The sequence below is a fragment of the Anastrepha ludens genome, chromosome 5 (assembly GCF_028408465.1).
Source record: "Anastrepha ludens isolate Willacy chromosome 5, idAnaLude1.1, whole genome shotgun sequence".
Lineage (NCBI taxonomy): Eukaryota > Metazoa > Arthropoda > Insecta > Diptera > Tephritidae > Anastrepha > Anastrepha ludens.
In genome coordinates, this window is record NC_071501.1 from 4,809,101 (window position 1) to 4,832,991 (window position 23,891).

The 23,891-nt window shown below is 39.0% G+C and overlaps 2 protein-coding genes across 2 annotated transcripts; one reads left to right on the forward strand and one right to left on the reverse strand.

Annotated features, from left to right (window-relative positions):
* The first annotated feature begins 713 nt into the window (after nucleotides 1-713).
* Nucleotides 714-2,767, forward strand: LOC128863055 (uncharacterized). The gene has a single exon (XM_054101954.1). The coding sequence runs from the start codon at nucleotides 873-875 to the stop codon at nucleotides 2,511-2,513; it is 1,641 nt and encodes a 546-aa protein (XP_053957929.1). The 5' UTR covers nucleotides 714-872; the 3' UTR covers nucleotides 2,514-2,767.
* Nucleotides 2,768-12,963: 10,196 nt separating this feature from the next.
* Nucleotides 12,964-15,954, reverse strand: LOC128863383 (odorant receptor 45a-like). The gene is made up of 5 exons (XM_054102513.1): nucleotides 15,654-15,954; nucleotides 15,414-15,594; nucleotides 13,335-13,791; nucleotides 13,104-13,259; nucleotides 12,964-13,032 (listed from the first exon to the last, which is right to left on the reverse strand). The coding sequence occupies exons 1-5, from the start codon at nucleotides 15,952-15,954 to the stop codon at nucleotides 12,964-12,966; spliced, it is 1,164 nt and encodes a 387-aa protein (XP_053958488.1).
* Between the last annotated feature and the right edge of the window lie 7,937 nt (nucleotides 15,955-23,891).

A 23,891-nucleotide genomic window follows, 5' to 3' on the forward strand; every position in this document is an offset into this window, starting at 1 on the left:
TTCGAAATTAAGCACTTCCTAATGGCAGTCACTCGTCAATCTATTCGGCTACGGTGGCCGAGGTTACATCCAAAATTATTCGGAAGGTTTAGTCCCTCTAATAGAGAAAAATTATTGAGCAATAGTTAATGCTTTGTTAATCTCTTCTTCGCCTTTACCTTTTGCCTAGACCCTTTACGAATGGATATATTAATAGTCTACTAGTGGTTGGAATTGAAAGCTCCCACTTGAAAAGAAATGACCCAAATTTAAAAAATGTAACCGGAGAATACAAAGCTTTTTAAATACGTAGAGTTTGGATTAAATGGAACAAATTCCAACCAAACGAAAAATCAAGTCACGTTGTGTGTAGAATGACCACGGCTACATACATACATACACACATACATACAAATATACGTAATTGAATACGTAAATAAAAACATTAATACTGTAAGCAAAAAGTGATGGCAAGAAGAAAAGTTGCCATACCACCTTGCCGGTGACAACAGAGAAGAAAGCTAAATTAACAACGGAAAGAAGATGAGCTGAGACGGGTCGTCCATTGCTGAGCCAAGACAAGCTGCGTTTGCGCAGTTAAATACAAATAAAAACAAACTAATAAAAAATAGAATGAACTACACAAAAATTCTCTGAACAACTGTTGGAGCGCATTTCCCACTGCCCGAAGCATTGAGACGTACGGCCGCGAAGTGTTAACTGACCGCTCGCACGCAACACAGAACAGTTGCGTTTGGAACGCGTGAGAGTTAGGTACGTTTAAAATTGGTGCTCTGCTCGTATACGCTTTGAATTTTAATACTAAATCGAAGAACTAACTAACGCGTCTTAAGCTCAAAAGTATTGCGTGCACAAAAACAAAAATATAAGAGATGCGTTTCGCGCTTTTGGTTTTCGTGGCCGTTGTTAGTGCGGCAGCGGGCCACAGGTTTGGCAATTTGCCCACATCGGCAGGCTATGCGTTGCCTGCTAGCGTAACAAGTGCTATTGCTGCATCGCGTTTGGGTAGTGAAGAGTCATCGTCTGCTGGCGATAACTCTGTTTCCATAAAAGAAACTCCAGCAACAAAAACTACGACAACCACAGCTTCAACAACGGCAATTGAATTGGCTGGAGTAACTGAAGGTGCAGCTGCAGGCGAAAGTAGTGGCGGCATCACTACACAATCCGCGCTACCAACGAACACTGTGCCCGCTGCTGCAGCTGTAGCTGTTTCTAGTGCTACAACACCGCAGGCCAAACCTTTAAAGGAGGAAGAAGCTTCAAGCGAAATGCTCACTGAGTTACCCATATCATCACCACCAACTGCGCTTTTGCCTCCGGATAGCGATATTGACACAACACAGCGTCGTGTCGTTACCTACGATCAGCGACAGGAGGGTCAGTATAATATACGCGCCGATTTGGAAAATTTCATGATTGTCTTCATACCACCCTCGCCGTCAGAGGGTCTCAACTTTCTCGATTTGCTTGCGAAGTCGGCAATGAGACGCAATTCGTTGCGCTCCAAATCGAAACGTAAACATTTCACAAACCCCGCTGTCCCAAACAAATATCGCCATCCATTAAAGTCATCAGACTCGTTGCCAGGAAGCTTGCATTATGTGGCGCGTCGGCCTGCAGCAAACAGTTTGGACGCATCGCGGGGTTATCTGACAGCACCTTCCTATGCGCAAACGCCCTTTGACGCTTTCATTGGCTCGCATTCTTCACCGGCGTCTATTGCCACATTGGGCGCATCTTCAAACCGCCTAACGGACTTCATTGAGGGCCGCACAGCATCACGTTTTGACATTGGCGCAAACGACGATCCCGATCGTCCGGTGGATGTGCTGCCACCGCCATATCCGCTCGCCTATCAGCATCTCATCAAACCATATCATTTGGAAGCTGAGCCCACTGTCATACAAGCGCTGCCACCGCCGGAGCTGAACGCCGCACCGGCGCACATTTCCGGTAACTACCTCGATAGCTACAATCAATTGTTGGCACCAGGTCTTTCGGCTGGTGCTAATGCACCGACTGGCGATGTGGCTACGATTTCTACCACTACAACCACTGCAGCGGCTATACCCACTGACAGTGGGGCCGGCTATTATCGCCTTTCGCGAGCCATACGTGGTGATAATTATCTTGACTCGAATCGCGTCAGTTCACCGAATAGCATACATCACACCAACGCCGATTTACAGCCTGTTTACCGTGCCGAGCACTCATTAGGTGCTACGTACCTATATCCGCCGATTGATACGCCACGCATCTATTTCAATCCCGAGTCGAATGCTAAAGGTTTCGAAGCACCCCATGATGCTGTAGAACGTTCGCAGTTGGTGGACGATGGCGATGATAATGCACGGATCGGTGAGTTGTATGTGCCGCCACGCGAACTGAAGGATGACATTGAATGGGAGCACTTCTTTGATACTATCGTCAAGGAAGCAAACGATTCACTGTGCATGCCGGGCCAACGACGCGATAGCTACGGTAGATGTCGCCAAGTTGAAGGCTACTAAGTGGCAAGACTGTACTGATGCAATGCATACTATTAACACTTTAATAAAGTAATACAATTAGTGAATTTGAGCGAAATCGAATTATAAAATATTTAGTTTTTAAGAATCGAAGTTGGAAGACAATTTTCCAAACATTAACTTAGGCCTAAAAGATACTGCATTTCGAATATAAAATACAAATGATTTAAACAATTTTTATTTTTGTATGTCATTAGTGAAAAGTGTTAAATAAAGTGGATGAATGATTAAACACATTTCCAAACGAGCAATTGAGCAATCAGACGATGGAGGTTGGATGGCTGGACTCCAATTTAGTTATAGTAGAAGACATCGGAAGCGGAGAGGGAATAAGATTTATGCGGTAGATTTCAGTATATCGATTGGGTCAACTAAAGCTGAGACAGAGTGTCGTTCACTCAAAAAACGTAGGCCCTTCTTATAAGTAGTACATTCTCAGAAAAAAAAATTCGTAGACCCGATTAGACATGGTGTTGATTCAGAAGGAGTTGAATTTTTCAGAAAAAGAAAACTACTCGAATGATTCCAACCACCAAGTCTTCCGCTCTCAATTGAGTCAACTCGTCCTTTCATTTAAGGGGTTATACGCAGTTATGAAGCAAATAAAAGACGGGTTGTCAAGGATTTATCCTGAAGAAACTTCAGAATATTTTAATTTGAAAATTTTTGGCGGTTATAAAAGCATCTTCAAGAACGTAACAAAATTTTTTATTTATGAAAATGTTGATTATAGAGCGCGCTGCAGGCGATTTCTGGAACCTCCTTTAAAAAAAGACGATTTACGGTGTACATCGTAACTCAGGATTGGATTATCTGAAATCAAAAAACCAAACAAATTTTGTTAATATATTAGATTATCTAGTAATTAATCGTTCGGCTAATCAAAATAGTGAATTTTCACAAAATGGCAGCTTTTAAAAGAAATGATTTCGATTTTTACGTTAAAATTTGGCCGTAAATTGATTATAAAATGGAAAATAAGTATCAGATTTACAAAGGAACGATTAATTACTAGAAAATGTATCTTTAAAGATTGAGTTAAAACGGTTGACCGATCAAACAAGCCGTTTTCGAGATATCGTGTACACCGACTTGAAAAATGCCGTTTTGAAAAAAACACGTTTAAAGTTTCAATACCTACCTTAAAACGTGCCGAGGCATCTCTACATATTTAGGTATAACTCCGAAAGTATTGCTTAGATCTACTTCAAATTTCGTGCGTATGCTTTTGAATATATGTACATTACAAAAATGCAATAAAAAAATCGATTTTTTTGAAAGTCATAACTGCGTATAACCCCTTAAAGGCTGTCTTGTCGGATGACTTGGATGTTGCTCTAATGACTGACTGGCTAAGGCTTTTAAGCATAGCAAGTAACCACTTTGCTTTATTGCGTAAAGCTTACATACCTAAATTTACGTTTCTTGGAACTCGATTATTGCTTCATGGCTCCATTGAATACTTTATATGAAACTGTTTGGTAAGCTGGTCTATCCATCAAATTTAAATCGGTCTACTACCAACATTACGTTGCCAACTAATAACTTGAAAATTTAACTACATATTCTGGATTTTCTCCGTATAACGGATGTATAATATAGTTGGCCGAGTTTAACAAAGCGCGTCGTTTCTTTATCGTACTAACCGGCGCCAGTTGGACACACCAAGTGAAGCCAAGTCCTTCTCCACCTGATCTTTCCAACGCAGTGGAGGCCTTCCTCTTCCTCTGCTACCACCAGCTGGAACCGCATCAAATACTTTCAAAGCCGGAGCATTTGTATCTATTCGAACGACATGACCCAGCCATGCTAGCCATGTCAGCAAAAAAATTGTCAAAAGTCAACGCGGTTTGCGAGCCTCTTCAAACTTGTACTTTATTTTACCAAAATTCAATGGGTTATAAAAGTGCATGCAGATGTTTGCAATTTCGATAAAAGTTTGTGATTGGGCTTAGATTTATTGGAAAAAGTTGTAAAAAAGTGGACTCATGGACTCGACTATGTAGCCGCGACGGACATATGCCGGAAAAAATAAATTCATTGAAATTATCTGCCAGATTAAGATAAAAAATTCATCCCAACAATATTCCTGTTTTGTATTATCATTTTAAGTTCTCAAGGTGTAAAAAAAATCACCCGATGGAATCGAGTAACAGCCGCAGAGAGAATTTGTCTCACAGATACCATCAGGCATATCTCTTCTCTGTAAACACTGATTACATACAACATAAGTTGGACAACCACAGATCTTTGGGAGTCCTTCACCCATTGAGCTATGAATTGTGAAAGGTATTTGATTAGCCCAGCAGGAACTTGGATCGTGCCGAGCCCCGTTGTGGTCGTACTATAGACGCTCTCACTGCAGAAGCTGCTCGTACAATAAAGGATCGTAGAATGAAGGCGCGCGAAAGAACTGACATGATAAAGACCTCAAAAAAAGATCTCATGCTAAATGTGTATGTGAGTAGGAAGATTCTTTCCGCAGAATGGGTGTCAGCAGTGTAGCGAAAACGCGAATGAATTTTTCCTTCAGCTTTAGTATACTTTATGTTTGACACCCTGTGTATATTACCTGCTTCTAGACATAAGAAAATGATTTGGTGGTAAGATATTTCCCTCAATTAAAGGCGTGAAATAAGAAACAGAGATATTTCTAGGGGAAAGAAAGAAGGTGAAAGAAAGAATATTTTTCGGAAGGCATAAAACAGTTGGACTATATTGGTTGGTCCAAACGTAAGTCTATATTGAAAAATAAGATATTCTAGAAAACTCTTTGTATTTTTATGAGTCTGCCCTTGTAAAAGTTGGATCCTACTTGAAAGAAAATATTAAAAATTTAAATACATGAAGCAAATTCGTCGCTCTAAAAGGAGAATAATTTGAAAATTAAAATAAAACGCTTGAGAAAATTTTTTTTTTCCTAGCAGCCTACGCTTGTGACAGTTGAATTCTATTTAAAAAAGTGGGAAAATATCGTTGAAATAAACTAATCGCTTTAAATTAGCTTAGCTGTATCTGGCTGATCTGAACAGATCTCACATAGACCACAAGGGCCCGTAGTGTTAACAGTGTTGTTGGAGTCGTGTTAAACATTGTTCGTCATACATGTCTTGGCGAGTTTTTGTCAGCAACATCCTTCGGAGATAAAAAGTATAACGATCCCAGGCAGTGGTAACAAGTTCTTCTTAGAGCGGCACAGTGGCAAAGGAGGTGTTCTAACGTACCCATTTTTTCTTCGCATAAGTTACACGCGTCGTTCTAGACCAATCCCTTTTTGTTGCGTGATATGAAGTGAGAAAATGTCCCGTCAGTACAGGGCTGCCAATATTCGACGGATCCATCTGACAACCCTGTATCTTTTGACAGAGACGTCAGATCGCTTAATGACATACTGCGTTGGAAGCATCAGTCCAAGCTGATTTTTACCATGGAACAGTACTCGCCACGCAAGCCCTCCCAAATTGTTGAAATTTACATTCAACAAAAGAAGTCAATTGTGAAAACTCAACGCGTGTATAAAAAATTAAATAATGTGAAAAGTGCGCCTTCTAAGAACACCATTAAACGTTTGTACGAAAGGTTTTCGACTGGTGATGCTCTTTCTTACCCAAAGAGGCCAAATTGCTCTTGTACGGGCCAGTGTTGAGACGTCGCCAAGGACATCCCAAAATCGCCGTTCTCAGCAGTTGGGCATTGCTCGGACCACTTTACAACGAATTATCCGCATTGATTTGCATTTATTCCCGCATAAGATTCAATTGACGCAAAGATTGTTGCCTGCGGACAAGCCTCGTCGATTGGAATGGGCCCAAAAACACATGGGTCCGTCGAATATGGGCAACCCTGTCCTTCAATGAATATTTTACATTCCTTCCTTGGGAGTAATAAAATAAAGTTGGTTCTTTTCGTCTTGCAAGTTCGTAGCATTATTTTGGCAATCCTGTGGTCGGTCGAGGCTTCCCATATAGACTGTGCTTTCAGAGCTAGTTCCTCGTCTAGTTCAGTCTTCAAAACTGGGAGGGAGGGATATATGTTCGGCGTATTCATCCTAGGAAAGCGGGTGTCTGCCTTAGCAAGCTCGTCAAATTTCTCATTTCGTTCTATTCCCTTGTGCCCTGGTACCCAGTAAATTGTGACCTGTCTATTCTCGCAGAACTCGTCCATTTTATACTATTGCACGCATTCCGAACTAGTCATTACAACCATGTTTGCTTAATAGCAGCTTGACTATCGATGAAGATGTTTGTGCGAGTGTCGAGAGGAGTAAATTTCTACCTTAATTCAGTTGCTTTGGTTATGGCATAGAAATGAAATAGTTTTGGAGATCAAACTGCGGGCAGAAGACTGCCACTCCTACTCCTTCTGCCATTTTGGATCCATCTGTAAAGAAATTGTTTACGTGGTAATCTTAGTCTAAACCCTTCTTTTATTACAAAGCCAGGCCTCTTGTCTCATCGCTCTAAAAAGACTCTACTTTGAAAAATAAAATAAAAATTTTCACGTAAGCTGTCTTTTCTTTGTTAGTAAAGATGCTTATTAGGCTGACCAAAAAACCAAACCAAAAAATAAAAAAATAAATAAGAGGTGGGTCGAACGGATCAACTTAAACGCGGCTATTTCGGGAAAAAGGGTATACAATTTTTTTATTTAAAAAATTTTAAACGCCCATTTTTTATACCTTACTTGCCCAGCATATTAAACCGTTGATTAACGGGTTTTGTAGTAAAATGTGTAATATCTGCTCTAAGGTAAATTTATAAAAATCATAAACCGTAAGGTCATAAACGGCTAAAAAAAAGTAAAATCAATGAAATAACAAAAATTTAATTACTTTACAGCTGCGCCGATAATAATTTGTTTTCTTAATAAAAACTACATTAAAAACTGGTAAACAAGATTTAACGGTGAATACTGCAATGTGAACTCGTATGTAAAATGTGGAGATGAGCCGTAAATACAATAAATTTTCTTATTTATTTTTTAGGCTTATGGCTTCCGACTTTTTTTTCTCAATACCCATACAAAGCTTCACATAGTTTGTCATGAACAATTAGCGATGTTTTATTAGTAAATGTAATTAGTGACTGCGACAGAAGAACTTAAGGCCGGAAAACTGTGTGAATCTTCAACACAACAAAGTAAACAAGACGAGTTGCGGAACTAAAATCGAAGAGTGCTACTTTTAGTACAGCTTCCACAAGTATGTGTACCTATGGTACTTTTATTGTACCTTAACGTTAGCAGGCGGTAAGATATGCACATACATACACACATTCACATGGTACATGGATTCTGCCTTATATGGCTTTTTGAATTCTCCACGCTTAGTTCAATGATAATTTACTTTAAACTGCCTATCATATCTGTAAATAAGCGTGTTTATTTACGTACTTATATACATGCAAATAAGCATTCATATATGAAGATAGATACGTTCTGTATGTGCTTAAAAAATATCCACAGATTAGTACTAGAAAAACAAATAGTTACATTTCAGCTTTGTTAGTCTCGAATCAAATTCGATGCACTACGCCTAGAATAGGAAATAAAGTACAGCGACTTCAATAAGTGAATAGGCAAATATTTGTATTTTTTACTGTGCGCAATGCAACTCTTAAATTCATTATTTCAACGACGAATAGATGACTTGTAAAGATGTTCATGGTGAAGTTTAATGTTCTAAATATACGACATAAAAGCACTTTGTTTAGCAAGAGCAGCAAGGTTGCAACATAGTTCATGCGCCGTTATAAAAATATTGACATTTGCGATTAACAGTTAAGATTTATTAATTTACATTGAAACTTTATTTTCAGTACGTATAAATAGGCGTAAATTCTAGGTCAAATGTGAATTTGATGTGAAAAAAGTTCAAAATGATTTGAGTTAAGCTTTCTAACCTGAGAAGATTAAGAAAAATTCTCATAGAGAGGGCAATTTAAATATATAATTTTTAAAACTGGAAAAAAATGCTAACAAAAAAGTATAAATAATCAAAAGCATACCTCGAATTACTCGAAAAAGTGCGAGCAAAATCGAGAGCTCTAGTTATGACCTTCTGAACAAAAAAGGATCATCATTGGCGTCATTCAACAGCTGCTGAGGGATGCTCTTTTGGTAACTATTAAGCAGTCTTGGATCAAACTTTGCTGATACACTTCTCATACTCAAAACATCCGAAAACATTGAATGACATGAGCCAACCGATGAACTTTCCTGGGAACTCCATGCAGCTACATTAGCTGAATTTGGAAGGCGGTACCATAGCTTTGCATACGCATGTTAGAGAGATCGTCTGGAAATGTCGAATTAATGTGGGTATATGACTGGATGGAACGGTCAATAAACATCCGGCAGGATGCCCATCGGACTTGTTTACATTCGGCCGGTAGCGGATTGTATTTTTGCATTGGAACTCACTGATAGCTGTCCACCTCAACGAGAAGCTGTGGACTGTGGGGGAATATGGTATAGCGAAATTTCTTTACATATTTTACTTTTAAAATATGGAAAAAATAATAAAACATCTCGACTGGCGCATCTAGTTGAGATACATCTCTAGGGTCATCAGGTACTAACTCCTAAACGGATAAGATAAGGGCAAAGATACAATGTACCTAATTAATCTGGATTGGCGCTGATAGAAACTACGACCCATAAAGTGGTAGACTAACGGAAGGAAAGTGCAAGGCAACCTAGCTCCAATGATGGTGAAAGCGAGGGAATCGCCGACGTTAACAACGAGCTTGAGGCAACTCGGAAGTCGAAACCGCCAAACAATGTGCTGGCATCGTGACCGGCACTGATACATAAGCAGGACAAGCAGCTAGGTAAACATATTTTACCAGAGGAGAAAAAAAAATCAATAAAATAGGGCAAATACAAAAGTTGTTTTTGAGGAAGTTGGGCTCACAGAAATATTATAAATAGATATTTCAAATCGCAGTGCTCCAATCTTGAGATATTATACAATCATTTAAATGTATATCCTATCCGAATGCTAAAAGCTAAAATTATAAAAACCAAATTCTAGCCGATTCTCGCTGCACCATATTTTTTTATGAAAATTCTCCTTTATTGCCCAGCAAATGTGCATTCTTTATACTACATCACTTTTAATAAAAGTGTTCGTGCGTAAGTCAACCGACCACTTTTTGGTTACAGTTAGAATAACTTGCATAGCTGCATAAGAGCCAATTAGTTAGTGATTGTAATGGGTGCTTGAATTTTCGCAGCCATCTGTAAATATGCATTGCCACAGGAGCGCTTCACATATTAACCAGCTTAAACTGTGCGAAGACGCCACGAGTATTTATAAGTTGTAAGTTGTGTGTTGCATGTTGCACATTAAAGAACCAATGTTATTTATATTATTAACAAATTTCTTAAATCGTTCACTAACACATCACTTAAGCACTTACAAACATACAGAAGTACGAGTAAACATATAGGAACACCTACAGACACACATACATATGTACACATGCTCCAGCTTAAAAGCGGCACAGATTCTAATTCAATATGCCGCTGTGCTTGTTGACCGGTTATTGATCATCGGTTGGCATTGGCATTCAACTATGTTTGGTGGCATGCAACCTGCAGCAAGCTTCGTGCATGCTTCGGAATCGCATTCACTTGCAGCAGCAACCTGCTGTTGGTTGGATGTGGAGGTTCAATGACTTCCAATAATGTGGTTGCTCGGCTCGCTGATGGACAAGTCTGGAAATTTACTACTTTCTGCGCAATTTCTAACAGATACTTCGCTTGCGTGGTTTAGAAAGGTTTTGCACAGCGTTGATACAAAGTTTGTGCGGCATTCCTGTCACAGAAAGAAGAAGAAAAAACACTCGCTTCTTGCATACAAATTTACTGTCGGCCGATCGTTTGTCCGCAGTTTCACAAACTGACATTGAACAAGTTTTTTCTGGCTTTTTATCCGGGTACAAAGATTTCTATATTGCGCTGTGATTACTGCCCAATGTTGCAAGTGCAATTTATACAATCGCACGGAGATGGCGCACAATTTGAAATGCCTGTTCGCCTTAATTACTAAACTACGTAAAAGTTTGAGGGAAGGAAAGGCTCATACGGATGAATGCTAACCAGAGAAACCACTCAATTGGGGCTTAAGGCAAGCAAAACATGACTCCAATATTTTTTTTACATTTATTAGAACCTTTAAATGTTGGACTTATGAGTAAGAGAAAGAAGTTCACTTAATCGCTTGATGTGAAAAAGACTGAAGCTCGGCATCGACCAATCAATCAACTGATTGGGCTTTATCAAAGTGGTTTGGACTCCTGATCAGGTAATTCCACCCGATACCGGATTTTCATAGTACTTGAAATCTTGAAAAGTGCCGTAGACACAAAAATTGACATCTATCACATTTGTGTCGACTTTTAAAGACATTTTTGATGCGGCCGCCGTAGCTGAATGGGTTGGTGCGTGATTACCATTCGGAACTCACAGAGAGAACGTAGGTTCGAATCTCGGTGAAACACCAAAATTATTGTACAATAAGAAAAACATTTTTTTAATAGCGGTCGCCCCTCGGCAGGCAATGGCAAACCTCCGAGTGTATTTCTGCCATGAAAAAGCTCTTCATAAAAATATTTGCCGTTCGGAGTCGGCTTGAAACTGTAGGTCCCTCCATTTGTGGAACAACATCAAGACGCACACCATAAATAGGAGGAGGAGCTCGGCCAAACACCTAGCAGAAGTGTACGCGCCAATTATTTATTATTATTTTTTTTTTAATTTAGAGTATCTGTGAAACCCATTCAGCTATGAATGGGAATGACGTTAGGATTTCATGACCTGGACAAAAATTTAGGAAGGAGCATTTCAAGCCGATCGAGATCAGGCGAATAATAATAAAAACACTTTACTTAATAAGCAAAGTCTACGACCTTGTGAAATATATATTTCCCAAACCTACACTGCGTTAAAACTATAGCAGAGGGACTTATTGATAAGCTTTGACAGTCCATTTGTTTCTCTTTTATTAGGTGCGCAACTAAGTTCTCGCTGTTTTTTTGATGAAAATACAACTTTATTCTGAAAAAATGGTTACAAGTGAATCATTGAAAGAGTTGCTCATCGCTGGCTACTACTTTTTCCCATCTTTCTGGTAGATCTCGTATACCGTCGTGGTAAAACTGTTCATCTTTTGAGGCTATCGGCGGATCAAGCCATTTTTTGATGTCTTCATATGAATGGAACTGCTGGTCAGCTAGACATTAAAATCATCGTATTTGAAGCGACGGAACCAATCTCGGTACGTTGTTTTACTTAAAACAGCGTCTCCATAAACTTTTTGTAGCTCTCGATGCGCTTCAGCCGCCGTTTTTTTGAATGAAAGAGGAAAATCAACACTTCCCGCAAATACTTTTAATAGATTTATATGAATGTACAGAAAAGCATCTCCGAATTGTGAAATATTAGAATGCGGAGGTGTAGATTAGCACCGCTCAGACACCGAATTTCGTATAAAAAGTTTGAAAATTCTTTTATGTGTATAATTTACCGCGGACCGACAAAAAGCCAAGCTAATTTATGCTAAAATACGTAAAATCTCACATGGGTATGTGGGTCTGTATGCACATTTCACATCTTTTTCAGATTCACTCTTCGCTAGTTTTGTGGGCTCTTCAATTGCGTGCAGTTTGCTTTAGCAAAAATGGCAAACCAGATTATATTGAAGTCCATGGAAATGTACACAAAATTGTAAAAAGTACTTCTATCTGAATGTATCACCATTTTTATGTTTAAAATTAATTAAGTTTTTGAAAAATGCAACCCTTAGTAGCTTAACCCATTCAAAAAGATATCCATTCTTTATACTCATGACTTACCTTGAAGACGTCTGTGGCAGAAAGCGAAAACCATTTTCTCAGCTTAAACGAGGCAATTAAGCTTCGGGAATTTAATTAAAACTCGAGAACTGGCAGCATAGATCGTAAATATTTAAACTTTTTGTTTTTATTTTTTTATTTAATTTAATGAATGCACAACATCTCTAGAATATCGTGTCAAAATTGTAAGTCAGTCGCAGCAAACTTTGGAGTTTGTGTGCGCCTGAGATCAATAAACTCATGAAAAAATCTTCTAGACCTTAGTGGGTGTAGAAACCACATATTTTCGAATGCCCAGCCAGTGCCACACACACCGACCTAAGTTAAAGAAGCATCTGAGAAAAATCGTCATCATAAACTGTAACAAATTATAGGGGTATGAAATAATACAAATTAAAATATTTTTAAAGAATTTTTAGGCGACTCTTCTCTTCGCCCCACTCCTTCGTCACTCCAACTTGAAATCTACTGGATGCCTTGATTTTTCGAACTTGCGCAGATTCGTGTTTTTTCGTATTCGTTTTTCGCCTTTCTTATTTTTAAATACGTTTTTTAATTTATTATTTATATTTAGTTTACGCCAATTGTTTTTCACCCTTCGTAGCAGACAGGAAACCGATAATCGAGCCAGTAGTTTTAAATATCTGCGATGATACAGAACATTTTTTAAGTTTATCTCGAAAAAATAGTAAAAATGTCATTCAGCTCATCTTACCCACACTAAAAGACTGTGATCGACAATGAAGAGGTATCCCGTTAAGTTAGTGGGCCGTTGTGCGCGCATTATTGGCAGAAGTAGCAAACGCTTCATAGGCGAAAGCATGTTTTCCCAAGGGAAGGTCAAATAGATATAATCCGATACCTGCTCGCTCTACAAAATTTTTTCAAAAAACACAAAATTAATTTTTAAATAAAAAAGAAGAAAAAAAAATCATCACTAACTGACCACTGTTTTTATTTTTTCGCCGCTAAAGCAGTAAATGCATAATTGAAAAGTGATTGTGATAAGACCCACAAAGATTACCGGAAAACTGGATATATCAGCTAGATTGATCAGATTGTAAGCGCTAAAACAAAGCTTCAGATAACTGACAGAAATTTCTATAAAAACGATGAATGCATAGAGGTCGCCAAATTCCACTGTCAATTCGATAATGCGCCGATGATAGAGTAAAGCTGCTGAGGTATTTTGTTGAAAGCTCCCGTAGTCCTCCTCTGTGAGTGCTGTGGCAGCAGTTTTTAGTTTATGCTGTACAATGCGGAAATGTGCGGAAATATTGAAGATGAACCAACAAAATAACGAGTCCATGGCGGTAATGGCGTGTATGGCATACACTATGAATGAGACGCACCAGATGTAAGAGATGGTGTAAAAGAAGGGTCGCTGAGTGTCGAAGGGAAACCTGCAGCGAAGAAGATGGAGTTGATTATTAAGATGATTGTCAAGACGGTATTCAGACAGCTGTCTTATATATGAAAAAGAATGATTGTTTGAGGGAAAAAAGTGCTTTGTGAAAGAACCAAACAGGAAAATAGCGACATTTCCCCTAAAGCTCAGCAGAAAGGACCTTAGAGTACTGGTGGGTGTAATCACAGGGTACAACGCCTGTGGTCAGCATATGGCTGCCATGGTGGTCGTCGACAGCCCGATATGCCTATTCTGTCTTGAGGATGACAACACTGCAGAGCAGTTTCTCTGTAGCTGTCCGGCGTTTTCCAGATACAGATTTAGGATATTGGGTTGCGATATACTAAGTATGGATGCTCTTCCTTTTTCGGATCTCTTAAGATTCATCAATGAATCCAAGAGATTTGTGGAAGAGTGACCTCAAAGTAATTTTCTGTCTTACCACCCACATTTTATTTTTCCTATCTCTTTTCTTTCTACTGAATTTTATCCGGGTGTAGTACAATGGTCTTCTGACTGAGTGGGAGGAAAAAGGTAAAATTTATTTTATTTTTTAAACGTTTAAATAGCAATAAAGTTGTTACGTAAACAAAAAGAAAAACAGCGCTAGCATCGGAGGCTTTCAGCTGAAAATTAAATAAAAGTTTCGCGGTCCTGCTTTAAAGGTCTAATAGTGCTGTTTGAGAATTTATTCAATACACAAAAAACAAAAAAAAAAAAAAAAATACGGTAACCTGTGGGCTATTCGGAACTCTTTAATTGAAAAGAAAAAAATTATTATAAATTATTTAAATATTAATAAGCAAGAAGAAGACTAAAAGATTGCGCCTTCCCAATTCTCTGTGCGGCAAAAAAACAGATAAAAAGAAGAGGAAAACTAAACGAAAGCAATGGAAGTTGCCGCATTTTCTTGCAACAGTATCATCGGCAAAAAAAAAACCACTTTGTGTGAAAACAACAATAAAATCTACATTTGGAGGTATTGCCATAATTCTTGATTTCACAGTTTGACAAGCAGCAGTCAAACATAATTTCGTTCTCTCAAAAGTTGTTTGAATTATCGGCGAATATATTTAAGAATCCATTGAAATGCTCCTCAACTATATATATATATATATATTTGGCGCGTACACCCTTTTTTTTGGGTGTTTGGCCGAGCTGCTCTTCCTCCTATTTGTGGTGTGCGTCTTGATGTTGTTCCACAAATGGTCCCGCCATTACAGGTTCAAGCCGACTCCGAACGGCAGATATTTTTATGAGGAGCTTTTTCATGGCAGAAATACACTCGGAGGTTTGCCATTGCCTGCCGAGGGGCGACCGCTATTAGAAAAATGTTTTTCTTAATTTTGGTGTTTCACCGAGATTTGAACCTACGTTCTCTCTGTGAATTCCGAATGGTAGTTACGCACCAACCCATTCGGCTACGGTGACCGCCTAACTCCTCAACTAGTTGAACTAAAAATTCTTTGTAACTAGTAAATTTAACTTTGATGAATCAGAGTTAAAGGGCACTTTAAGGTGAGGAACAGTTTGTCGGCTCATTTGGTAAAGTTCACTTTGTTGATGAGCTGAAAAAGAGGCCTTTGATTCTCTGCATTTCTCTGCAGCTCTACTTACGATGCATCAAAAGGTAATATGGGCACTGCATGCTCTGTAAAGCAGCTGCTGTATAATAGTATAAATGCAGGCACTATACAATACAGGGTGCCAGTAGCCGCGCAGCAAACGTAGTATATCCGAACAATGCGTTGTTGCCAATCATTCTCATGTGCCCACTCTTCTCGCTCCTCATCATTCGCTAAAATCACACACGATTATTAATTCAAGTAGAACAAATTTCTTTGCTTTTTTTCACACCTCCCTCCGCCAGCGACTCTAAGTTCCCGATGAGCGCTAAGAAGCGTTTACCTTTCGCCACAAACATGAGACTGTTGACTACGGAGAGCACTCCTTGGAGAAAGACGGTCAACACTTTAATTGCCTTATCCTGTTCGCTGGTGTAGATGTAGGAGCCCATGAGGAGGGTGATGATTGCAGTCGCCAGAGTCCAGCAGCCGTATCTGTAGGGTGCACACAATATGCGCTGATTTCGAAATGCCCACAAATTAATGCCAATTACGAGAAAACTAAAATGTTGTATACGCAGGTATTCGTACATTCTTGCTCTTAGTTGTAAATGTTTGAAATGCGCGAGAAAGTAGAGTTTTTATAAGTGCAGAATATTTGGAAATGGAAATTGGTTCGTGAAAATGTGGGTTGCTATGAAGTGCTCGAGAGTGTTATTTATATTGCGGCGCTCATTATGTCTAACTACCCGCCCACTTATTAGATGAAAGCATGTAATTTTCTTAAATTTCTTGAAGAATTTTTAATAGTGTTTTGACGCTCACTCAACTGCTTGCTGAAAAGTTCAAAGCACTATACCTATGGTGGGTGGGAGTAAAGGGCATTTGATGCTCCAAGAAGAGACAAGTGCCATCCTGAAACAGTTCATTGTATTTTACTGAGTGCCAATCACATTTTAGGATTAAAAAATATAATACCATTAATAAAGCATTGGATTCGGTCAAGTGCCATGACGTTTATGGCTTCGGTTTTTATATTCCTCTACGTTACTACTAGAGTTGCCAACCGTGGGATTCTGATTTCGGATATTTCGGAACATAAAGATAATTCGTAGATTGTTGGTAAATAATTTCGGTATTTTCGGGATCCATAATTTCTACAAAGCACTGGAAATGGATATAAACAAATCCGAGTCTAATATACTAATATAGTATCTAAATCCCGTTGCTAGTCCTGGAATCACGGGACTGCGAAGATGTGATATCGAAAATCCAGGGAGCGTAAAAGTCGAAAAAGTTACATTCAAATTGGTATTTGCTTAGGTGTGGACACCAAAAGTGTGTATGATTAGCGGGTATAAAATTCTGTATTTTTTTATTTGAAATTGTTACTTAAAAATAATTATATATGCAATAGGGAGGAATATCATTTAACTAAGATAAGATTCTGGTCGCTACAGAGAGTTAAAAAAGGAAAAGAGACGTATTATCCGAAAGAAGAAACGAGAGGCCGAAATACGTGACTGCGAGGAGCTGGAGATGCTGGCCAACAGGAACGCTCGAAAATTCTACCAGAAAGTTTGGCGGCTTACAGAAGGTTTCAAGAGCGGGGCGTTTTCCTGTAAGAAAAAAGACGGCGAACTGGTGACTGACATCCAGAGCAATCTTAAATTATGGAGGGAACACTTCTCGAACCTGTTAAACAGTGATAGCTGCGCATGTCACAGAGAATGTGAAGATCCCGATACCCCAATCGATGACGACTGAATTGTAGTTCCGTTACCCGACCATGACGAGGTGAGAATAGCATTATCACGGCTAAAGAACAACAAAGCCGTGGGCGCCGACGGACTGCTGGCTGAGCTATTCAAACATGGCGGCGAGGAGCTGGTAAGGTGCATGCATCAGCTCCTATGCAAAATATGGTCGGATGAAAGAATGCCCGCCGATTGGAATTTAAGGTTGCTCTGCCCAATCCATAAGAAGGGCGATCCTGCAATCTGTGCCAATTACCGCGGGATTAGTCTTCTAAATATCGCCTATAAGGTTCTAGCGAGAGTATTGTGTGAAAAGCTGAAGCCCACCGTCAACCAACTGATTGGACCTTATCAGTGTGGCTTTAGACCTGGAAAGTCTACCATCGACCAAACATTTACAATACGCCAAATCTTGAAAAAGACCCATGAAAGGAGAATCGACACACACCATCTTTTCGTCGATTTCAAAGCTGCATTCGACAGTACGGAAAGGAGTTTCCTGTATCCCGCGATGTCTGAATTTGGTATCCCCACAAAACTAATACGGCTATGAAAGATGACGTTGCTCAACAGCAGCAGCGCCGCCAGAATTAGGAAGGACCTCTCCAGACAGGATGCCTCGCTGCCGTGTGACTTCTTTAACCTGATGGTGGAGAGCATCGTATGAGCCGCAAAACTTAATCGGTCAGGAACAATATTTTATAAGAGCGTACAATTGCTGCGTATGCCGATGATATTGATATCATCGGCCTTAACAACCGCGCTGTTAGTTCTGCCTTCTCAAAACTGGATAAAGAAGCAAAGCGAATGGGTTTGGTAGTGAACGAGGACAAAACGAAGTACCTCCTATCTTCAAGCAAACAGTCGACGCACTCGCGTATCGGCACCCACGTCACTGTAGACAGTTATAATTTCGAGGTTGTAAAAGACTTCGTTTATTTAGGAACCAGTATTAACACCGATAACAATGTCAGCCTTGAAATGCAAAGTAGAATCTCTCTTGCTAATAAGTGCTTCTTTGGACTAAGTAGGCAATTGAGTAGTAAAGTCCTCTCTCGACGAAAAAAACTGACAGCCTACAAGGCTCTCATCATGCCCGTCCTAACGTATGGCGCAGAAGCTTGTACGATGACAACATCCGATGAAGCGACGCTTGGAGTGTTCGAGAGAAAGATTCTGCGTAAGCGCCGGTTAGCACGAGAAAGAAACGACTGGCGCGCTTTGTTAAACTCGGCCAAAATCGCGTAAGCGGTTATCCCGCCAAGTAAGAAGAAGATTACTTTCCAAAGGGCGAATCTGACTCATTCAAAAGGCGCACTATAAAATTGTGGGCAAAAATGGCAAACCTTCTAGCACTCAAATTTGATAGCTGACAATAACAAAAATTATTATTATTTTTTTTTTTAAATTATGGCATTGTAGAAAGAGAAATTGAATCAAGTTATCCATTCGATTCGGTACCCAGACATAAGGTCATTGCAGGAAACGAAATTGTAGATGTGATTGCCAAAAGGGCTGTTTACATATATTACATTTCGAACAAGAAAACGACATCTGAAACCTTTAAATACGGTATATAATGACATCGCTGCGGACGTGAAAACAAGGATAGACAAGGAATAATCTAGCCACTTGTAAAACCGCGAAAATCATGTGTAACCAGAATGCAGATAAATACGCCAGATTCGTACTAGCCCTGTCTAGAAAGGAAAGCAGAACTATCGTAGGCACACTGACAGGCCACAATTTGTTAGCGACACACGCATACAAGATGGAAATTGCAAACACTGATAGCTGCAGATTTTGCAACGAACTAGAAGAGAGGGCAAGTCTTGAACACCTTCTATGTTCTTGGCCTGCATTAGCTAGATACAGAATGAAATGCTTAGGAGCTCTACAATATGAGAGGTTAGAAAGTCTCTCGGGGTTAGAGCTTCAGAGCTTACTTAGATTCGCAAAAGGTGCAGGCTTATTACAAGAAGTCTACTACAAGGACACGTAAGGGTCAAGCTCCGTCTGGTACCATTGAGGACCAATAGGTATTTGTGATGGCTTTCAGCCAGTCAGGTCAACCTAACCTAACTTAACCTATCCATTCGACATTGTTTGAAAAATCGGTATATAAAAAGAATTCTTTCGAGAGTGGAAAGTTCTTCTAAGCATATTCCACCCACGCTCCAATGGAGGAAGTTATTACGAAGGATGTGTTAAGGTAACAGTTATGCAAGATTATATGATATGATAGATTACCAGGTGTTATATTTAGTTAAGGTGAAAAAGAAAATTGTGAGGGGAACTTTGGCTGCCATGCACGATCATTTCTGATCCATTCACACCCTCGCCCAATCGGTAGTTATTCAGACGGTAACGAAGTGTCATTGCTTCATTGTTTTCGTGTATCACTAACGTAACTTAATTTTGTCAAACACATCCCAAGTGACGTCAGCCCATCAGCCAATTCTGTCAAATTCACTCAGAGCTGAATAACGGTCTACTAAATAGAACACGTCGAAAAATCTTTTTACCATGGGTTGAGTCATTGTTGAATTGTTGCAGTTTGAGAATCAAGTTTATGATTTTTAACATATTTTGGCTTATGGAGACGCCTGTTTTGTACGCTTATGCAATTTATATCGAAAAATACCTCTCAGGAGAGATGAGCTTCAAAGTGTAAACAAATTCCGTGTAACTCGGAGCACTCCATGCATAGTTATTAGCGCTCATACATATTTCTGGACTTTATTTTATCAGACGAAGATACATATAACGGATACCCCTCTTAAGCGGACACCTTTTTCAGTACATACCACCATTCTTAAGAATTTTTTTTTTATTTTTTTCTCTTGAACATATTATTAACTTCTTATACGCTTTTCTCATAGTGAACATCTCTCATAAGCGAAATTTTCAGATTTCAAATTTTTCAGTCCTTTAGGTACCCGCTTAAGAGAGAGTACACAGTAATTGTTGTATTTATATACCATTTACTACGAATTTCACCGAGCTTTTCCTTAATTTATGATGGTCTCATATAGTTGTACTACAGTAGGACTCAGTATTACGGCGACTCTGAATGGCAGATTGTTTTTATGAGAAGCTGTTTCATAGAAGAAATGCATTCGGAAGTTTGCACAGTAGGTTTTGAACTCAGTCAGAGTGGTGGTCACGCACAAACCCACTCATATACTGCGGCCGCCGTGAGGGTTTCAGTATTACTTTCTTGTGCTGGAGACGAAAGGTAGTCAGATATCAGATACTCAAACGCGTAAAATAGGATCTCATCTTTGGATAAGTTGTTATAGAAGCAAGACAAGGAAACATTTCTCAAAGATTTAAGGCAGCCATACATATAAAATATGTTAAAATGTTTATAATGTTTTTTTTGTTTATATCATAACTAAAAAAATAAATAAATAACGAAGAGTGTTTACGACATGGAGTTTGTAGACTATCGAGAAAGATGTGAGAAAGTTTTGCTTAGAGATGGACTATACTTTTAAAGAAAAATAATAATTCAAAATGTTTTTATTTGCACAAACAACATTCATTTTTTGGTTATATTTAAACTGTTTTAGTTTATTTTTATTTAAAAATATGAAAGCTATTTTTATTTTGTTTTTAACAATGTTCAACAATAACCAGCTTTTATCAGCTCAGAAATATTCATAAAACATTTTTTAATATTTCAAAAAAGTTAAAGTTAGTAGTTAGCTACGCCAAAAATTATTTAGAGTAAATGTATTTTTTTTATTTCAGTAAAGAAACGAATAAGATTTGAAGTTTTACTTCTGCTTATCCTTCAATGTATTTAACATTGCAGTAAATGAGCCAGCTGTTCTGAAAACCTAGACCCGAAAAGAATGATTAATAAATATTATAAAGTCAGTAACTGGCTGAAAATATTTCATATCATTCATTACCCATACAAGTAGACTATGATTTGCTGTAAAGAAGTAACCCCTTAGAGCCAGAACTCGTTGCGAACGCATTAGCGGCATGAGATATAGGCGACAATGCTTTGGCGGTATGTTGTACCATGGAATCAGTAGGTAAATATTTTTACATAGCTCTTCACACTGCACAAATACAAATACTCATATCGATTAATCAGTTAAATACACATACATACATATAATCATTCAAACCACACATTACCTCACTTTGGATCTTCTCACCACCCATACAATAAATCAATAACTGTAATGCAATAGCCGACAGCAGTGCACAAATAAAGAGCAGACTGCTTGGATCAGATAGATAGGTCAACTGATAGGCGAGTAGACAAATAGGTATACCAGAGGATATGACTTCTAAGAAAATGATTGGCGCATAAACAGCATCGAGCTCCAGTGTTAGTGAAATGATTTGCTTATGGTAGCTGATGAAAGCGGCGAAATCCACTTCAAATTGTGGGCCACCTGTTTGTAGTTGTAAAAGATGTTCCAACTTAAGACGCATAATTTGCAAATGAGCCGAAATGTTGTAGAGAAACCAACCGAATAAGCCATCCACGGCGGTGGCACTATTCCAGCAAAAAAATCCGACTAATGCGGAGGAAACACTTGATAATATGTAGTAGAAGGGTACGGTGATGTCGTAAGGAAATCTGTGAGAGGGTGATGATATTCTGTTATTAAGTTTATTAATTTTGTATATGTTTAGATATGTATGTGTAGACTTACGTGCCTGGCATGGGTAGAGTTAAAACAACTTCATTGTACCAGATGTAATAATAGAGTAATTTCAGTAATGGCAGAAGTGCGGAAGAGCCGATAGTCAGCCGACAGGAGATATCATAAGCTCTCGTTATAGGGTGTACGCGGCGATTCTGATGATTCCATAGTTCCCGTTCACTTTGGTTGCCTAAATGAAGGTAGTAAAGAATTGAAGTGAAATAATTTCAAGTGTCAAGTTATCACTTTTTCATATTCTTTATACATAAGAAAACTCATATACTCACCTCTCCAAGCCAGCCTCTCTAAAGCCTCATTGAGGCGCAAAAATTGCTTTCGACGCGCCAGAAAGACTAAACTTTTGGATATCGTAAGCAAGAATTGCATTTCATATAGCAACGTCGGAACTAATTTATCGACATCATTGAAGTTTTTTATTGAGTACGCAATTAGTGCCATAGACCAGAGCATAATGTTCAAGAGCGTGGCGACATAACGTCCGGGATGAGTAAAGGTACCTTTCCGATGAGATAATTCGATATTGATGCCTGCCCGTTCAAAGGCTGTAAATCAATTAGAATTCAAAAAAAATTTAGTAATGAAAATTTTGTTTAAAGGACAATCGCTCACCTTCGGCAACGGAAGTTATATCCTCCAAAGTAGTTATCCTCATCGTGGTTGAATGCACTTTTGTTTTCATTACTATATGGCGAGTGGCTTTAAATACCAAAAAGTTTGCTGTTATAATTGTTAAAGAAACTTTTCCTGTCCGAATATGAAATTACCACCAAAGTGTAAAGTTTTTAATTATAATCTAGCAGAAAAGAGTTATAATTGTTTCAAAAAGCAATTAAAAAGGGGTGCGCTTGAGAACCATAGCACAACGCTTTCCGAAATATTAGAACCGGTTTATCGGCAGTGCTTTGAAGTACGCAAAGTAGTGAGAATTCAAATCTTACTTAGCTATTAATTATTATGAATAAGGACTGTCAGGGCCTTCGTCGTGCATAGTAAATATTTGGTCTTGGATATGTGCCATATATCAAATCAAAGCATAAAGCGTTTCGAAAGTAGAAACATACGTTTAAAGAGAGGCTGCACCAATGGCCAACGTGCATGACATACAATAAGAATTTCTCAGAGTGCTCATGCGACTCTGTAGGTAGGTAGGTAGGGTGGTTGTCGCAAGACACACTTAGACCTTCAGCAGGTCCATTGTGATACCACTGGAGCTTATCCTTACTCTACGTGTTCCTTTTCAAACCATCCGGTTGCTTTAATAAACGAGCAGAGCTTCGTTAGTTTTAGATGGGCTATGTCCGCTACATCGGTTAGAAATGCTGTCTCGAGAGTGCGCAGCCTTCTCATAGCTAGGCTTTCACACTCACATAAAAGGTGTCTGACTGTTTCCTCTTCTTCTGTATTAAGACAGCTTCTACAGAAATCGAAGTAAGGGAGTCCTAACCTTCTAGCGTGGCTGCCTATTAAGCAATGACCAGTTAAAACACCTATCATTTTTCTTATAGATTCTCTGTTGAATCGTAGCAAGATCTTCGATCGACCGCTGTTCCAGTTCGGCCATGTCTGTCTGCTTAGTTCGCATGTTGTGAGGTTTTGCCAGATTGTATTTACCTTTTTGATGGTTTCCCTGTCTATAAGTAATTTACAAGTGGCTATGGGCATGGGTATCAGCGCCTTATCCGGTTCGAGACCGAGCGTTGTACCGGTTCTTGCAAGTTCATCCGCCTTACAATTTCCTGCAATGTTTCTGTGGCCTGGTACCCAGATAAGGTGCACCTTGTAGCACTTAGATACGTCATCTAGTAGTTTAAAACATTCTAGAACTGTTTTTGACGAGTGTGTTTTTGATTCCAGCGCTTTTATTGCTGCTTGACTGTCCGAGTAAATGAAGACTTCATTTGCGGATAATACTCTCGTTTTTATCTCTTTAAGTCCCTCTTTTATGGCAGTGACTTCCGCCTGAAATACACTGCAATGATCAGGCAAGCGAAATGATTGGCATACTCCGAGTTTGTCGGAGTAGACCCCTCCGCCTACTTGGTTGTCTAGTTTTGAGCCATCTGTGTAGATGTTTAAGTC